General features: G+C 43.0%; 1 protein-coding gene across 1 annotated transcript in view; it reads right to left on the bottom strand.

Annotated features, from left to right (window-relative positions):
* The window catches only part of CCDC80 (coiled-coil domain containing 80), a 22,531-nt gene extending 5,297 nt beyond the window's left edge, over positions 1-17,234 (bottom strand). Inside the window, exons 1-6 of the mRNA XM_009289686.2 lie at positions 16,617-17,234; positions 14,337-16,243; positions 10,229-10,385; positions 4,927-5,063; positions 4,191-4,339; positions 858-961 (exon numbers count right to left, since the gene is read on the bottom strand). Coding sequence (XP_009287961.1) covers positions 858-961; positions 4,191-4,339; positions 4,927-5,063; positions 10,229-10,385; positions 14,337-16,232 — 2,443 coding nt within the window. The 5' untranslated portion in view covers positions 16,233-16,243; positions 16,617-17,234. The remainder of the gene's footprint in view (positions 1-857; positions 962-4,190; positions 4,340-4,926; positions 5,064-10,228; positions 10,386-14,336; positions 16,244-16,616) is intronic.
* Between the last annotated feature and the right edge of the window lie 974 nt (positions 17,235-18,208).

Here is an 18,208-nt window from a genome sequence, read left to right as displayed (position 1 = left end):
TGTTGGGTTGACGGTTGGACTCGATGATCTTAGAGGTCTCTTCCAACCTTAATGATTCTATGATTCTATGAATAAACAGACAGTGTAGCAGTGATACTGTGCATATCTCCCGGCGTAATTGAAATGTATTGAAATAGTGGCTTTTGAATGGGACCTGTTTCATTCTGTTGTAGGATGACTCTGAATACAGTCTGGGCCCTGTATGGTACTTGTATTGCTAGGAACCTAAGTTAAAGAGTAAGTCTCTCAGGGCTTCATAATGGAAAGACAAGAGTGTTTCTCGGTCTTGCTCTTAATTGCCTCCTGGACGAGCCCATCTCTGCTGACTATGTAGTTGGATCTTAAGTACCTAGTTAGAGGCCTGGGAGGGTCCTTAATTGGGTTAAAGCATCTTCCATTAATATTTTTACAGGTTTTGGCAATGAAGCAGGAAGGAAAAGAAAAAAACCTGATGTCCATACATCTCCCTGATACCTGGCCCAGTTCTGAGCTGGGTGTAAGAGGATCTGCCCTTCCCAAAGCATTGTACTTATGTCGTTAATTTGTGCAGTAAGAAAAAGAAAATACTATTGATCTCCTGAAGTACAAGCCCGAAGAGAAGCTTCGGCGTGCTAGCCTTTTCTGCCTCACACAAATGATTCCAACACTTTGTTTAGCTGTCTTAGCTGTCAGGGTGTGCTGTACTACCTGCTTAGCACAATATTTTCCGTTTGTATTTGGAGTAGCTACAGCAAACTCTTCAGTTGTCAGACTCCTCTGACTGTCTAGGTTCAGACTTGAGCAAAGGAATCCATCACATCACATCACCAGGAAGGATGTGGTTTTGGGGAGCAAGAGTATAATTTCTTTTGACTCACCAAAATTGCAGGCTTGTCCACTGAGAGCAGCAAGCTGCTGGGAATAAGCCCAGTCCTCGTCACTGGGAGCAGAGATCACCACCAGCCGCCTTCTCCATCGGAACCTGGAAAGAGAAGAGAGTGCGACAGGGCACGGTCGTGACACGTGACTCGAGTCGTCTCACCATTTTTGTTCTCTGTAGACTGAGATATGTCATACCTCTCACAACTTCTAAGTAACAGCTGGGTGGGAGATCTTCCCAGTTCTATCCATCACTGGGAGAGGATAAAGCCTGTTTTGAATTTCACAGCTCTAAAACTCTCAAAGAAACATCTGCAGGTTCGCTGCTTCACCAAACACTGCAAAGCTTACGATCTTTGCTCAAAGCCCCCTTCAGTAGTTATAACAATGCTGAGAAGTGTATATTCAAGGGAAAGAAAGATTCCTGTAGAATTCCTCACTAGACATTTAGCTTTTACGTCATTCACCACTTCTGGAACTGCACAGTTATTTTGCAGTCCAAGGGCTGTCTGAGAATGAGGGTGTATCTTCATTTCAGACATAACTCATACTTCTGTGTAAATACTCACTGACCTTTTTCTTCTATACCACACTTGCTCAAAATATCTTTCACATGGCTTTAAATCTGAGCTTGTTTGTATGTGTGTGGCTGTGTGAGCCTGTGGCTATATAAGGCATGCATGGGGCAATAAGATAAATCTTTGATTTTTCTTTAATATGAGATGCCCCATCTAACCAAACTTTTGCACACGGAGCACCTTCCGTTGTCCTCTCAAAGAAAGGCAATGCCATAAGGACACTTGAAACCTTTAAAAATTCGAACTATAGGGGGTTTTAATACTCTCCAAACACCCCCTTTTTTGAATAAAGGTACTTCTCCATTAAACCTAAATAAATCAGATTTAAAGGAATTTGCAAAGCTGCAGGGATATTTTTAAAGCAGGAAATGATCTTTTAAATGGATGCAGATGTTACTTTGTTATAATGATAGCCTGCCTTTCTGCAGCACCATGTGAAGATCTCAAAATAAAGGCTAATGCAATAGGTCAATTCTGTTCCACTTGAGAGATGCAGAAAATATGGTGGGACTTGCTCAAAGTCACAGAAGAAGTTGCTGGAAGAGTAGGGGATGATGGTGTCTTTGCCTTGTTGACTGACTGATACTGCATGTATTTTTAGAATTAAAAAAGTAAATCCTTGAAAAGCAAAGCTCCCAATTTTAATCTTGCCCAGGAGGAACAGCAAAGAGACATGGGCGTGTGTATACAGGTATGTGAATAGGAATGAGAAGCATTAAGAATCACATATGTGACGTGAAGGAAAGGGGGGAGATTTTGTGCTGTTATTCTGAAAATGGGGAAAAAATAATCTTTGTGAATTTTGTATAGCAAAAGCACCTGGCTACCTATAAACAATGGCTGAGAATGTAAACATTGGATCATATTTTGTCTAGGGCATAAATCAGGATGGAATCTTACCCATGAGCTGCTTTAAGATACTCTAATTCCTTTGTGGTTTTTCTGAGTATCTCCTTTGGAGATGCACAAAGCTGAAAAGGGTTGAAAGCCACTCAAGCTGTTTATCCCCCTGCCCCAGGCAATCCCTGTACCTGGTGTGCTTGTCTGGGGCTACATCTTACCGAGAAATTAATTGAGTTGGTCCTTCACATCACTAATGTACAGATTTATGCCTTATTTCTGACATCAGAAGCCACGGGCCAATATTCCTGTCCTGACAAATCTGCCAGACCCTTCCTGTGTGCATCCTTTCTTCCTCTTCTACCTATTTTGCATCCCATTCTTGTTTCTGAGCCCGGAGAGCAGGACAGCCAGTGTCTTGGTGTTACAGGAGGACTCCCCCCCAACAAACTCAAGGACCTTCTTCTGATACATGTGGCTTTCAAGCATTACTCAAGCCAGCTCTGGCTCTCATGGTCTTCTTTCATGCCAGCCAGGCTTGTTAAGAACAATATTTGTGTTATTATAACTGACCTTCCCAATAAGCAACACCAGGGAGATGATGCCAGGACTCTTGTTCTTCTGGGAAGATAATCTTGGACAAAGCTGGAATGAATCTTGCTGGGAATCTGACCAGTTAACGTGGCTAGTGAAGTCCACCCGATATTTAAAGCCTGATGCTTGTTTCACAGACAACAAATGCATTCTGTGCAGTGGCAGTTCTGTTTACAGATGCAACATTCTGCATTTTTCCTGCCTGTTTTTCTAATGTGTGTTTATTACTAGGGCTGTTTGCAAGCAAAGCAGGATTTGGGGCCTGTCACTTTCCAGCATACAAGCTCTTTCTTGTGTTGGTCAGCTGTGGTTCTTCTTGGTGGTCTTGAGGATGAATCACTGAGACCTAAACAGGAGGTGGTGAGGTAGGTGAGGTGGATCTTGTTAAAGGCTCTCTTTCTGTTGAAGTGGCCATCGAATTTTAAAATGTTTATGAACAACAACCTACTCATTTACCTGTTGCTCCTTTCCCCCTCAAGTCATAATCCATCACGCCACCTCAGTTATTTTTGTAGTCATCTGGCATTAACAGTGTATTCCCATCGATTTATGATAGTAGGTGAGGAGGATGCAGTAGTGACAGGTAAAGCCTAAAGTGATGGGGTAGCCCTAATTTCATGTAAATTATCCTGTAACAGAGAGGGCTATAGCTGCACAGCTCTTCTGTGGATCTGAATTCCCACAGTCCAGACATGTTTATTGCCTGGAATTTAGGTCTCGCAGGTAGAGCAGTAACATGGCATATAGAGATTGCATAAACAAAACTCTTTCTGCAGAAGGTGTCTCAAACATTTTGCAAGAGACATCTGCAAGACCTTTAATAATATGCATGAGTAATACTGGCAAAGACCAACTGTTATCTCAAGCAGGATAAGAAGGGAGTTACAGAGAATTAATTACTGATTTGAGCTGCATGGAAGGGATTAGAATGGGATTAATGAGATTGTGATGGTTGATGATTGAAACACATAAACACTGTGCTTCATACATTCAAAACACTGAGCTAACATCTGTGAATTAATCCTTATTTGCTCTTCTAATGCAAATCAGTGTTGTTATCTCCATGTCATGATGGGGGTACTGAGGTACAGAAAGTTAGTGTCCAAAGAATGTGCAGTCAGTCAGGAAACACAACATGCATCCTGACTTCCAGTGCTCTGTACAAGACTGCATGCAGCTATGGCTACATCTCTGTATTTGCTTAACACTGTAAACACTGAGAAATCTATATTAAAAAATCACAGAAATAGTTGGATGGGTGTTTTTCCAATAAGACAATAATTATTAGAACTAGAGGTAGATAAGAACAGAAGGTAATACCTGGATAAGAAGCTCTCAAGGGATTGCTTCTTATCTTCTTTGCAGACAATGCCCTCTTTTTTCTGTCTTTCCATGTCTTTAATTCGTGACTGGAAGGTGTCGATCAAATCAAACACGGACTTCATTGCTATGGGTACTTCATAGTATTGCTGTTAAGAAAAAAAGAACCGATGGATAAAAGGATGCACATATTAGCAGTCTTTCTGCATGTATCACAGCACTGTAGGATATATAGAGATTCAAGTATTCCTATTTACACATGGGTAACGAGGCCTGAAACAGATTAGAAACCATGGAAAATATTATTGGTTTTGCAATCAGACTGCTCTTTGGAAGTTTTTGTGATAAGGTCAGGCCATTGCAGGCAACAAATTGTCATTATATTCTTTTGTAAGGCCATTCAACTAGAGCATTGTCCATATGCAATGTGCTGTCATCCCGTTGAGCCGCCAAACTGTGTTTTAGAATGCCAGGTACTACATTAAAATCCCTGCCAGCGGGGGTCCTGTTCCTATGGTGTCAGCTCACCACCCCAGCAGAAACCCCCAATTCCTGAAATCCCCTAGCTGCAGAAAATGAAGATAGCTACTTAATTCCTGAAAATTTCTCTAACTGTCCTTTTACTTCTCCTCCAGCAATGACCAAGTCCTGCATCAGTCTCTTATGTGCCTCACATGCAGTATAATTTCCTAAAATTTTTCCAATTCCTTTTCTTTCAAAGAGTTGAAACCCTCACCTTGACCTTCATGTCAGTGTCTGTTAGCACCATGAAGAAGTCATTGTAGGTCATCCCATACTCTTTCCTCAACTCACTGATGAGCTGCTGGTCCACAAGATCTTCATCCTCTATCACTTTCATGGGCTTTTCATTATCTTCATGTGAGACAAAGGAGAAATAAAAATAGTCATGGAATCATAGCACTCTGCCTTTAATTTCACCTTGAAAGAAGCCCTCTTCCTGCTGCATAGGCAAGATATTAAACAACATCAGTATGGCACTATGGCTTTTAACTGTCCAGTTTTCAATCCCAGTATTTTTTGAAAAGCAGTCTATCCTAGGGCACATGCACTTCAGTATTCAACATTGCCACTTGCTTTTAAAAAATCTTGGTTGCCTGCTCTTTCCTGGAAAGATCTTTTAGATTTTTTCAGTATGCTTATACATGTATATGCATGTACTAATCATTTCACCAGCTCCTGAAATGCAGCCACTTCTGGAATAGAAAATAGAAACTGTTCAACAGTTTAGGACAGGAGCTGGAAAGCACCATATCCAAATGAAACAGCATAGAGAATTTGGGTCAGTAAAATGTAGCTAGAACAGCTTGAGGTTGGCCAGGACACTAGAGTTAACCTTTCCAGTCTTAAAAAATTACATGGGAGGTTTAGTGACTACAAGAAACCAGAAACTGTTTAATATGTCTTGAATACTGCAGTCCTAGCTCTTCAGCTCGCTCTATATACCCTGCTGTGGCACTCCTTCTCCATCTGCTTGCTGATGTTCATTTCCTATTCTAGTACCTTGACAGGAAAAAACTTAATTTTGAGAATGATTTGTACCTACTCACTGGTCTACCCTAAGAAAACATTCAGAAACGCTTGAGGAGAAAGACCTCTGAAGACACAGATTTGAAGCATGCACAAGACAAGCCTGTGGAGGTACTGAGGTTCCTTACTTCCCCTGGAACCAGGCTGTATTAGGGCCAAGTCCTGAAAGCCTCCGTGTCATCAGCTCAGTCTCAGCTGTAGCATCCAGCGCAGTGCTATACAACTGCGACAACGCTGGAACAGGTCTCCGTATGCAACTGTGGGCCTGGAAAGCTAAAGACAGGCTAAATCACACACGAAGTGAAATGTCACCTGGGCACCAATGAGCTCTCTGCAGACATGACTTGCTTATGCCCTATGACACCACTATGAATATAAATATTCATATCCTCACTTAGAAATCCCAGCCACAGTTTAAGTGACCTGCCCGAAGTCAAAGAGAGATGCGACAGCCGACCAAGAGCTAGAATCCAGAGGTACAACTTTCGAGTCCCCTGCTCCACAGGGGGACTTGAGCACACAGCAACAGAAAAAAATTGATTCATTATACAATAAGGCATTTTAAATAATTTTCTAAACATCCGTAGCCTTTAAGGAACATACTGATCTGATGCAAATTTTGCAGTGGGTCCAATCTGTGTAACAGACTGAACAAAACTTCTGAATTAAAACTTTGGGAAAATGTCTGAATCAGAACCTGACCTTTAGGTTTCGCACCTTGGACCCACTTCTTACAGAAAAAAAACCCAAACTGGCAAATGTTAAAATCAAGCTATAGACATAATTTATATGGGTTTATGGTTATATTCATTATACAATAAGGCATTTTAAATAATTTTCTAAACATCCGTAGCCTTTAAGGAACATACTGATCTGATGCAAATTTTGCAGTGGGTCCAATCTGTGTAATAGACTGAACAAAACTTCTGAATTAAAACTTTGGGAAAATGTCTGAATCAGAACCTGACCTTTAGGTTTCGCACCTTGGACCCACTTCTTACAGAAAAAAAACCCAAACTGGCAAATGTTAAAATCAAGCTATAGACATAATTTATATGGGTTTACATGGTTATATGTATCTCAGTTGAAAGTTAAGTAAAGAATTATAGGCAATGTTATAAATTCCCCATTGGATGGGTTGCTGTATGTGCTAATTGGTTATTCACTTTGTAAAACATATGTGTCATGCATCAGTGCTTTATAAGTGAGTTTTACGTGTCACTAATGACAAGCATGACCATTAAAACATAGACCAAAAATTCATACTTATGCCTGCAAACAATTCCCTACAAAAGCAAAGACTATCTCATTGGCCTATATGGAGGTAGAATAATGCAAAAGATGTTAGTGTGAAATGTGATGGGAAACAGCTGTATGGTGCAGTACCTTACACCAGCTGACCCATGGCACTCTTCTGCTTTAAAGACTGTAGATACCAACATGAAGATAGCGCTTTAGAGTTTCATTGTTAGGAGATTTTCTTTCAAAACTTACAATGTAAAGAAGAAAAATAAATGACAAGAGTAATACAGAAAAATGTTTCAGGGGAAAAAAATAATGCCACAAAGGCTGGCCTGCCTTTCAAACTTAGAAGTGATTTCTAGGGAGAAAAAAAAGAAGCTAATCTAATCGCCTCTTTCCAATTCACTACTTGTCCCTGACCTCCACCTCATAAAGGACATCTGGGATCAGCATGAAGAACAATGGGAGTTGAGACTGTCTGCTGCTGCCTGCAAAGTCCTCGCTCTCTTTGTTCTTTCTAGAATGGTCACTGAAAGAGTGTGGAAACTTTTCTCCATACATCTTTAGCAGCTAGACAGGCTGGGAAGATGAGTTGCTGTTTACAAATAGTTCAAATGAGGTTGCAAAGAAGTTCAGCAGTTTGTTGTAGCAGTACAGTGGCCTAATAGATTAGGTATTGGCTTTGATTGTAAGGTAGATAGCCTGGGGCTGGTGTTTAGTTGACTAAAGTCCTGTTCCCATGAGCTGGGGAAAAGAGACCACAAGGCTAACTCAGGGTGAAGAGAAGACCTCTGCAGTGACACTCAGTTTTTGTGTCATTCCAGTGGGAAGCTGGGAAACACTCTTTGGTTTCAGTATGAGCTGATCTTGGCCAATCAGTGTTAATGAGCTCTCTTTCATTCACTACTACGAAATGTGTTTGAAATTTCAAGTGAAAAGTCTTTTCTGTGGACTTTTCTGTTGTTGTCATTTGTATCTCAGTCCCAAGATGCATCACTACAATTAGACCTCATCATGCTGGGTGCTAAGGCTTCTCACTACACCATAAGTACTGTGAACAAAATGTTTCTTAGGAGCTTTTGCTGCCTTTGGTGCTGACAGAGAGTGAGCCATGAAGAGTTCATGCAAGCAGGAAGGGTAGAGGAGAAGGGGAGGTAGAACAGAAAGACATTTGTATTATTTAAACTTTTAAAAAGGCTCAGGATTTGGTGTTTTGGGAAAAAATGTAAGGTGAACATGTGAGGTTTAACTTACACCCTTCTAAGTCTCCTGCTTTTCATCAACAAGTTAATTCCTCCTGTGAGAATTCAGCTGTTATATATACTTGTGTGGTTTGGGGAAAGTTTGGGTGTACGTTAAGTTTGGAACAGGCTGAAAGAGTATGGTCTATGTCAGAGTGAATGTCTGTTTATTAGCCAGACTGGAGCTAAACACAACCCTGAACAGGCCACTGACAGGCAGATGGGTCTAGGTACACAAAAAGTGACCTTGAGTAACCTAGGCCTGATGTGGAAAATCCTGTACTCTCCAGATTTGTCAAGGAGGTGCACAAATGGACAGTCTGGTGGGATTTGTGACTCACTGTCATTCAGGGACACAAGGCTCCTGGTCCCCCACTGGGTCCTCTCCCCCTGAGAGTAGTAGAGGCATGGCTGGAAGCCAGACATAAATCTGTGATCTTCTGGCCTGTTGTATGCCAGACCTGAAATACCCTGGAGCTGGTGTGGTCCTGAGCTTTCTGTTCCATCACACATCTCTTCCCAAGGTCTGGTAAAACCAGATGAACTTCCAGAGGAAAGATGCGGTGGACCTATAAGCAAAACTAGCAGCTTTTATACTATTTCTTTGCCTTTGTCCAGTGAAGCTTTCATGGTGGTGTTAACCTTTAGATGCAGACAGCAATGAGATTGTTTACATGATTCAGGAGACACCTAAGCTTAAGTGCTTTGCTGGATTGGGACCTGAAATCTTTGTCCAAACCCTACTGTGATGAAAGGAAAGATTCTCACTGGCTTTGGTGGGTGCTTCCCCAGGACCTGAACACTGATGTGAGTTGTTTCAAAGCTGCCTAAGAGAGATGGATGCCCAGTGTCACCCGTCTATACGGGAACTCTGGATGTAAAGAAGGTGGTACTAAATATGGCTGAATGAGCTACTCTTCAAGCCCTTCATAGTCTGATTCATAGTGCCTCCAAAACCTCCGGTTTCAGTGAGATGAACCTCTTTACAATAGCCAGCAATAAGCAGTCACACTGATGGGTATCTTGCTTTATGGGTAAAGAGAGGTGATAGGACTTCAAATGGTGAACCTTTTAATATCAGGTATGCTGGTGCAAATTTGTAAGGTTTGGAACCATACCTAGAGGCTATGGTTGAAATCTTCTAAATTAATGCCTACTAGTACAGAGGGGAAAATGCTTCTGGACCTCCCCTCACTGTGGAGAATACTCACTTTGTGAACATATCAAAATCAGCTCTTAAGCCTAGGAAAGCTGATCCTGGGAAGGAAGGGAACTCACAGCAAGGTGTCTAACTAGCACGCTTCTCTCTGTCCTGGGTTTAGCCAGTGCATGCCCCTGAAAAATGAAGCTTTTTCCATGACCTTGTGAGGAGTGCAAAGGCATGAGAAAATGTTATGTGGCAGAGTGGGGAGATAATGATGTTGAACTTCAAAATAGGATTAACTTAGGACAAGTTTTGAATATAATGTCAAACAGTTCCCTTCAGCATTTCATGTCCCCAATCTCCTCTCCTTCATGACAACAGCCAGTTTCTTTAAGCAGTGTTTAAATCGTGCTAGCCAGTATGTAGCCACCCATGGCTGATGTCCTGCAAAAACCAAGGGCAGGGGAGCATTGTATTAGGACAGCCGTTCGGTTAGACAGTGAGGTTGGTATTCAAGATATTGGTAGAGCTGAGCCTAATTTCCTCTTTCTGTCCCATGCCCTCATCACATTTTTCTGCCTTTTCACTGTTTCACTGCTTTACTGGCTTTAAGAATCCCCACAAAGAAAGCTGAAGGTGCTCAAGTTACAGCACTGGAAGCCTAAACATGGAAAATACCAGAGACACTTATGTAAATACAAAAGGGGTGTAGTTGGCATGGAAGGAGGAGGAATGGGTTTGAAAGTGCAACTGGACCACAACAAATGATCTTGCTTAGATCTTGACCCAAGCTGGGGAGATTTCTCCCTTTGCTGTCTGTATTGTGCCCACGAGATGGAAAGAAATTATAAAAAAAAAAGAACCTAGCTGGAAGTGGTCAATTTTCATGCTGCTGTTGTTCATGGTGCCAAAAATTGTAATGACTGAGATCTTCCTCGTTGCCATCTTGCAGAAGCTTTCCAGATATTCGTCTCGCTGCTGTACATACATGGTGTTGTCCGCCTTGGGGGTCGTGATCAGCTGGTTGGTGGCAGAGATAAAAGAGCTTGTTTAGTATAAGGAATGAAGCAGATGAGTATTTTACTGAAGGAGAACTAGTCACTGTCTGCAAACTGGACTTTCTTTTCCATAGAGCTGTTGACAGCTCTGTATTTGCTTGTGGTTAAAGTAAATAAAAACCTTTAAGCCAGGCCTGACCCAAAGGTGTTCAACCAGCCGCAGGAAAACCTTAGGAAGCATGGCCAACTGGTGGCACCAGCTCCTCCGCTGCCTCTCCACAGTGCTGACAGAAGAAATGGCACTGGATTTTACAGGAAACCATATACTCTCCTGTTATCCCTTGCCCTGCCAGTCCCACCAGGTCTCCCACACAGCCTTCAGTGGTGCCCTGAATCTAGGATTCCCCCTACTCACTCACAGTGGGAGCACTGGGAACATGGCAGCTGCTCTGGCCTCATCCCATGGTCCAGGCAGGGCTCCTGGTGGCTGTTTTGACTGTCAAGGGGTGAGTACAACTAGGGCTACATGAATACTGATGTAACTGGTGGCCCTATAAGAAGACCCTGAAGACTTGCTAAGGCCACTGTGACCTCATCTGAAAATTGCTGATTTAGCTTTTGTTTGTTCTAAGCCACTTTGATGTCTTACGGGACTTATATTTGCTGAGAAGGCATGGCTATGGGGGAAGAGCAGGAGGAGGAACAATTACAACAACAAAAATATAAAAATCTCTACAGTTTATAGTACTTATTTCAAAGCCTCTTAACAATTGCAAAGATTTAACTTTTAAAAAGTTTAAAGCACACAACTTAAATCCTTCATCAGTGACTGAGATGCAAATATTCCAGGGAAGATGTGTGTGTAACAACATGCAGTGGTCCTAACAACATGCAGTGGTCCTGAGCAGCAGTTTCCAGCAGAAGGTGGAGAGGAATGCTGCAGCTCTAGCAATGTAATCATTCTAACTGGCAGCAGTGAACTGCAGTCAAGCACCTGCCACCAATCCCCCAAACAGAAAGCAAGTTGGAATCTGGATCTAAATTTTATGGTTTAAGGTCATAGATAATCACCAGAATCCTTCAATTGCAAACTTATGCTTTAGTCTGTAACAGGTGCAATCATCTTCTAGCTGCCTTCTTAAGTTTGTAGGGCCTGGAGGCTAACTTTTATGATATACTCCTTATAAATCCAGTTCATCAATGCACTGAAATGTAAGAGGCATTTCTTGGGCTTATAAGATCTGACTCTCATTTATGCAAAGGCCCCCTGGCATGACTACAGCATTGGGACATGAAGGTGAATGAGAGTCAGACGCAAAGAGGATTTGATTTCTGGGCCATAACATGTAACACGCTTTTAAACTGCATAGAAATGCTTCAAATGAAAAAAGGATCATGAAAAGGATTTGAGGACTGAGATCAAAACCAGACCATTGGTTCGTATTGTCCTCCTAATTTCGGAGGACGTAAGCAGGAACACACAGTCAAGTCTGAATTCTATCTATCTACTTCATCAAACCTTGTAGAACAAAGCAGGGAACATTTAAAAGGCAAAGCAAACTTCAAATCAGAGCTTTGTGCTAGGACTGTTTTAACCCAGACAGTATATGCACTGTATCTATCTGCATTTGCATGCACATGTGTGTATGTGCATGTGCATCTATGCGCGTGTGGGTATAAATGTAGCATTATATATAAACTATCAGTCTGCATTTCATCGCCACAGAGAAATAAAAAAGCCAAACTCGCTGAGCCTTCTCAACGTTAGTAAGACTGCAATAAAAGCCCCACTATAGAGAGGTGGAGCTGCAGGACTCAAAACCCATACATTTTTTTCAGTTTCCACAGCTGGGTCCTAAATTTGTCATTAACTGAACTTAACCAAGAATAGCCTTCAAAATTCTGCATGTTTTAAAGTCACACTGAAATCTGCAGTCTGAGATCCTTAATGATGTGTAGGACTTAAAAACCCACATCTCTCTCAAAAGACTTTTGGGAGAGGACTGAAACAATGTCCTTGGGAGTCAGTCTATTAACGTGGCTGAAAGATTAAAGTATAGCAAAGCAATGGGGAATAACTCAGGTAGAGCCACTTCTGCAGCAGTGTGGACAAATTCTCTAGGGAGCATGTTTGAAGACTCATGTCTTCAAGGCGGAGTTCATCTAGCTATAAGGACCGACCCTAAGGGAGCTGAAGAGTTTGATAGGAAGGGATGCAAATAGGCAAGTGTGTGGATTCAAAGAAGCTTGAGAAGTTCTTTGTTTTCTGCATGTGCCATGCGTGGCAAAGAGATAGTAGAGTTCAGCCACTGCTTTTACTGATGACCAAATCAAACCTATTCTCCAAGAAACTTCAGAGCAAGCAGGCTGAGGATGGTATTAGATACTGGAAAAGTGAAGTGCAGCGTGGCATAATCATTTGTCTTCAGTGAGTTTTGGCCTGACAACCTGAGATTGTGCAACTGCTTTCTTGGAGATCCAGCTGAGAGGTGGCCTAGTATCAGAAGGTTCAAATTTCAGACCAGCCTTTAAGTTGCCAGGACTGTGTTGGTGTAATGAATTAGCAGCCTGACATCTGTGAGCTCTGCTTTTGGCTCTGTTTTCAAATTTGTTTTATTTGTCCTGATGCTGCACATATTTTGGAAGCCACAACATTGAGATATATGACCAAGCTTCAAAGATCCCAAACTTCTGTGCAGTTTCTCTCTCTGAGCTTTTGACTTGGTTAACAAGTAACTAATAGGCATTATTTGCAAAATTCAATCAAGTTCAAAATTTTCAACTATATGGCTCTTTTCCATTTCCATCATGTTGGGGAATGCAAGTCTGCTAGCTCTGCACAGCCCCTACAGCTGGAAGAATGGGGAGGGGGAGAAGAAAGTTGGCTTCTGCTCAAGTCTGTGAATCATCAGCAGAACAATTAATTAAATTCCAATGGTTGAAATCTTAGTTTGGCATCTTAGCTATTGTATTGGAATATGGGGCATGAAAGTCAAAGCTATGTTTGTGACACTGACTATTGGACAATAACTGTGAAACAGGCCAGCTTGCAGTGGAATAATTGCAAGAAACCAGCTCCCACAATAATATTTTTAAAGAACTGTTTTTCAAAGTGTACCTTTCAGGGTATGTGCCATCTGCCAGAAAAAACATTTGTACTACAGCTAAAACTGTTTCCTGTCCCAGGTGAAGTGTTTTTTTAGATAAGTAGTTGGAAAAACATACAACACTATTAAACCCTGGGACAAGTAACTCCAGACCATGCTGAGTTTCTCAGACTTGAAAACTTACAATAGTGTTATAGTTTAATAACAGCAGGGGAAAAAAACAAAACAAAATAAAATTTGCATGGGATCTCTGAAGATGTCTGGGAGATATGAATGCCAAATTCCTATCAGAAAGAATAGCAAATGTAACAATCCTACTTCAGGGCATCTGATCATACGCCTTTGTGCATATCCTCAGTCAGACATGTGCTAGTACTGCCAAGCCACCTGGCTTGCTCCAGTTCTAGGACACCAGCACCAGTATAAAACAGGTGTGCCAGCTGGCAGGACATGCTGAGCATCAAAATGTGGTAACATTGGCAAGTACCCCAAAGCGATGAAGGGATGTAATCCACACTGGAACTTCATTTTATCAGTCATAACTATACTGATCCTGACACCTACGTATCCACTGGAAACAAAATAATCTGATGGCTATATGGTGGCTCATGGAAGCTACTGGGAAGAGGTTTTAGCCTAATTCCTGGCTGACTGGTGTTCATACTGCATGTAAGATTTCCAACATGAGGCTGCGAAACCTTCCCTGTTGGAAATGAGCATTTGGGTCTAGAAATTTTACCTCTTAAACAAAAGCACCAAAAAAGAATAATACAAAACCACCATAAACTTTCTGTTCTGCATATTCCTACTAGGAGGGAGATATGACTTCGTTTATGTAATAAGATTCAGATGAATGAGTTACTTACAATGAGTCGCCTTTTGCCTTCAAAATATTCCAGAAGGTCGGTCACCGATTTCCTGGGAGGCTGTAGGAAAGGCTTCTTGTTGGGCTTGGGGAAGTCCTCATTCTCAGTCCTGCTCCCCTTCTTGTTCTTCTTGCTACGGTCTTTGTCCTGCTTGTTCTTTTTCTCAGCTTTGTCCTTCTTGGACTGCTTCTCACTCTTCTGCAGCTTGTCAGGTCTGTCCTTCTTCTTCTTCTTCTCAGGTTTATCCATTCTATCATGCTTCTTTGATTCTCTTCCTTTCTTTGGGGGAATACTTCCTGCTGCAATCTCTTCCTCTAAATGGGAACTAGCAGACTTGCTCGGGTCATATTTATCTTCATATTCATTGCTCAGTATCTTTTCTTGGGTCTTCTTTTTTGGTGGTTTAGTCTTAGTTGGTTTGTGTTGCCCTGGTGTGACATTCAGGTCCCTATGGTTATAGTCCTTCCTGTCTGTTCGGTTATCTTTAAATCTACCCACATTTGCCTTTGTATAGTGCACTGAGGGAGCTGTTGGGACTTCTGTGAAACTGTCATATCGGGCAGCTTTGCTTGGTTTCCGTGTGGCTGCCAGGTGTTTCTCTGGGTGGCCACGCTGCCGGTCCCTGCGGTTTGCCTTCCACACAGGAGAGTAGAAATCCTCAGAGGCTGTGACTCGTGGCGTGGTGGCATCGGGGGCTACTGGCAGCCTGTGGTACTCTGTGGTGGAATGTGACTTTGTGGTCCAGGTCCTCTGCGTGGTGGGGAGGGGTGTAGTCGTTGTCGTAGACCGGCTTGCTGTTGTCACTGCGCGGGTGGTGGCACGGGTAGTTGTGGTGGTGGGAGGGAGGGTAGTGGTCCTTACTGTAGGCAGAGGAGTGGCCACCGTGGTTGTCATTGGTTTCCTCACTGTTTTGGTCCTTGTCGGCTGGTTATTGCTCCTCCTTGGCTCCTCCTTCCTTACTGACACCTGGACATGTCCACCACCAAGGGTAGGCTGGGTGCTGCCCCCATTATTGCCTTCCTCAACCACTTGTCCCTCCACCCCAGCTGCTTTGCAAGTCTGGATGAAGCCCTTCTGCCTCATCTTCTCAATTTTTCTGATGGGGCTCTGATCAATAACTTCGTACATGGCCTCTAGCCTGACTGGATAAGGATACCTTTCCTCCACCTGCAGAGTTTTCTTCAACAGCACCATGCCAAATTTCCCCTTCTCCAGTTTCAGAAAGCTCATGAGCTTAGGTATGAGGGCAGGATCCAGTGGCTGCTCCAGGATTTTTCCTTCGTTGGTTATCCTTCTGACTTTTCCCCCTTCTTCCCCTTCTTCATGGAACAACACAATCTGCTGGATGTGCCTCTCGGCCAGTTCGCAGTAAACATCGTTTTTCAGCAGGCTCATCATGAGCCGGTAGTAGCCCTCGGAGGCATGAGGAGCAGAAATTACCCACACCCGATTTTTCCCAGCAAAGCTGGCCAGGACATTGGGAGAACTTGACCCTGAAGGGAAACGTACCACTCGTGACTGTGAGGCAGAGGATATTCCTTCATCCTTAATCATCTCAGACTTGGAGTATTTGGCTGCAGCTGTGAGTCTCTGTACCCGTCTCGTTCTGGTTCCCATGCCTCTGGCCTGGGAGCGCACTTCTCCTTGCAGGAGATTGGCAGGTGCCTTTGGAGGTGCTAAAGAATCCTTCTTGGTGATGGGGTGTTGGGGGTTCAGGCTTGAATTCCTCAGGGGTGCTCCAGACCTTCTCAGGAGGCTGCTTGAATCCCTGTAAGCCAGGGGCAGTTTCCTAACTCCATGGCTCCCTCTCTCCGCTTGCCTCCCCGTCTTCTCAGAGCTGCACACTAGCCACGCTGCCCACAGCAGGGCTAAGCTGAGAGATGGCCTCCAGTTCATTGTGCAATCCACTTGCAGGGAGAAGGAGAAAGGGAAGAAGTTAGATGTTAGCAGTATGATGCTATCTTGAACAAGTGATAAAAAAAGCAGAGCACAGACTGGCTAGTTTTTGTGATTTAAAAGTGCTGATTACACCTCAGTCCTGCTCTGGTGGCTTTGTACAGTTTACGGTTATTTTTGGAAAAGCACAAAATGATCATTTTATGCAAAAATGAGATCATCCGTCTGTAACATGACTCTATCCAAAAGGACACTGTGATCTGCATCCTTCTCTCTCTCTCTCTGTCTCTCTCTCTCACGCTCTCACATACACACATGCAAACACGCACAGAGAAAGGGTCTGGTACGTAGACCAGAAAGCCAAGAATTTGACTTGAGACTTACACTCTCAGGGAAGTTCCCCTTCCAGCGACAAGGTTTCACGATTTTTTCCTTTAAAAGGAGACCGATGCCATACAGCTTTGCTGCTGCCCAGTGATTTATCTTTACGCAGCCCAACGGGTCCCAGAGCCTGTCTGTCTCCCCGTGTATCTTTTAACTTTCTTTCTTCTTCACCTTCTTGACAAGCGGGATGAGGTTAGCGGAAATTTCCTTTGGGATCTCTGCTTCTCCATTTACCTGCAGATCTGGCTTTTTGCTCTACCGGTTACCTGCACAGGCAGGGATTTCATTTAAGAAAAGGGAAATCCCAGCTGCTCTGAGTCTCTCTCTTTTAAACTTCCCAAGCCTCCTTCCCACTTCTTGCTTCCTCAGTCCCGTTTAGCTCCTTTGTTTCCAGAGAGGAAAGCACCAGCATTAATATGTTTTCCAGGCTGAAGAAAAACACAGGAATGTGATGCTGAAAAAAAAAGGACGTTTCCCTTTCCCCTTTCTCCACACTTCGACAAAAGCAAATTGTAAAAGACTCGTCTTTTCTTCTCTTTCCCTTCTTGGCTGGCTGCAGTCCCAGAAATGTCAGGGTAACCCCAGCTCTGCTCCAAACCAGCCTCAGACAACGGTGGCCACTGGAAATGGGGGAACCTTCACTCAGGATTTAACAGCTCAGCAGAACCCGCCTCCTCCCCACTCCGACACAGGGAGGGAGGAGGAGGAGGAAGGCTCTGGGGGCCGAAACAGTGCACAGCATCACAGAGCACTTCAGAGGGGGTGACTCCAGCCTTAACTCTTTCCTTCACGCGTCCCAGCTCCCTGGCGCTCCCCAACCTCGGCTTTCTCTTTCCTTCCATTAAACGGACACTGTCTGGATAAAAAATAATCCTGTGAGAAGTGCATTTCCCCATCGGTGTCAATAACAGCTCTGGTGTTTAAGAGTTACTGTTTTTCAGCCCCATTATTTCTGCCTCCTGTTCCCCTTCTCCTTGTTTGTTTGCTTTCTGGGAGTTCTCCAGTGAAATCCAATTTCTCTTCACTTCACAACCAATTTCTCTTTCAAGTCCTCATGTATATTGGTATAGTCTTTTCTGCAAACATCATATGGGCATGGCTGTTTGTTAATTTGTAGTTTTTAAAGAGATCAGGATGTTTACTTTATTGTTGTATTAAATTTAGAGCCGTATGTATTTCCCATGAATGTGCACTAGCAGTAAAAAAAAAAAAAGAGAAAAGGTGCAAAACCACCTAAAGAGACATGGGTAAAGACAGGGTCACGTCCTTTGCTCTCCCTTCATGGTGTAAACGACACCATTCTATTGAGCTGACGTAAACTGGCACAGCTATGCTGCCAGCACCTGGTCTTTAGCCAATTCACACTGGCTTCAGTGTGTCATGCACCTTCAGTGTAAAACACCACTTAATTGTAGTCGATGGGTAACACCTAAAAACATCCAAGACCTTAATACTACTTTTACTGTTTTCTACAATTTCACTTATTTACAGAGATGCTGTTACATTTCCGTGATAACATACTGGATTTGATCTCAGTTATTGGGGGGGGGGGGGGGGGGGGGGGGGGGGGTATTTTATTTTTATTTTGTTTT

This window comes from Aptenodytes forsteri, unplaced genomic scaffold, assembly GCF_000699145.1.
Source record: "Aptenodytes forsteri isolate BGI_AS27 unplaced genomic scaffold, ASM69914v1 Scaffold61, whole genome shotgun sequence".
NCBI lineage: Eukaryota > Metazoa > Chordata > Aves > Sphenisciformes > Spheniscidae > Aptenodytes > Aptenodytes forsteri.
This window is presented reverse-complemented; position numbering and strand designations above follow the sequence as displayed.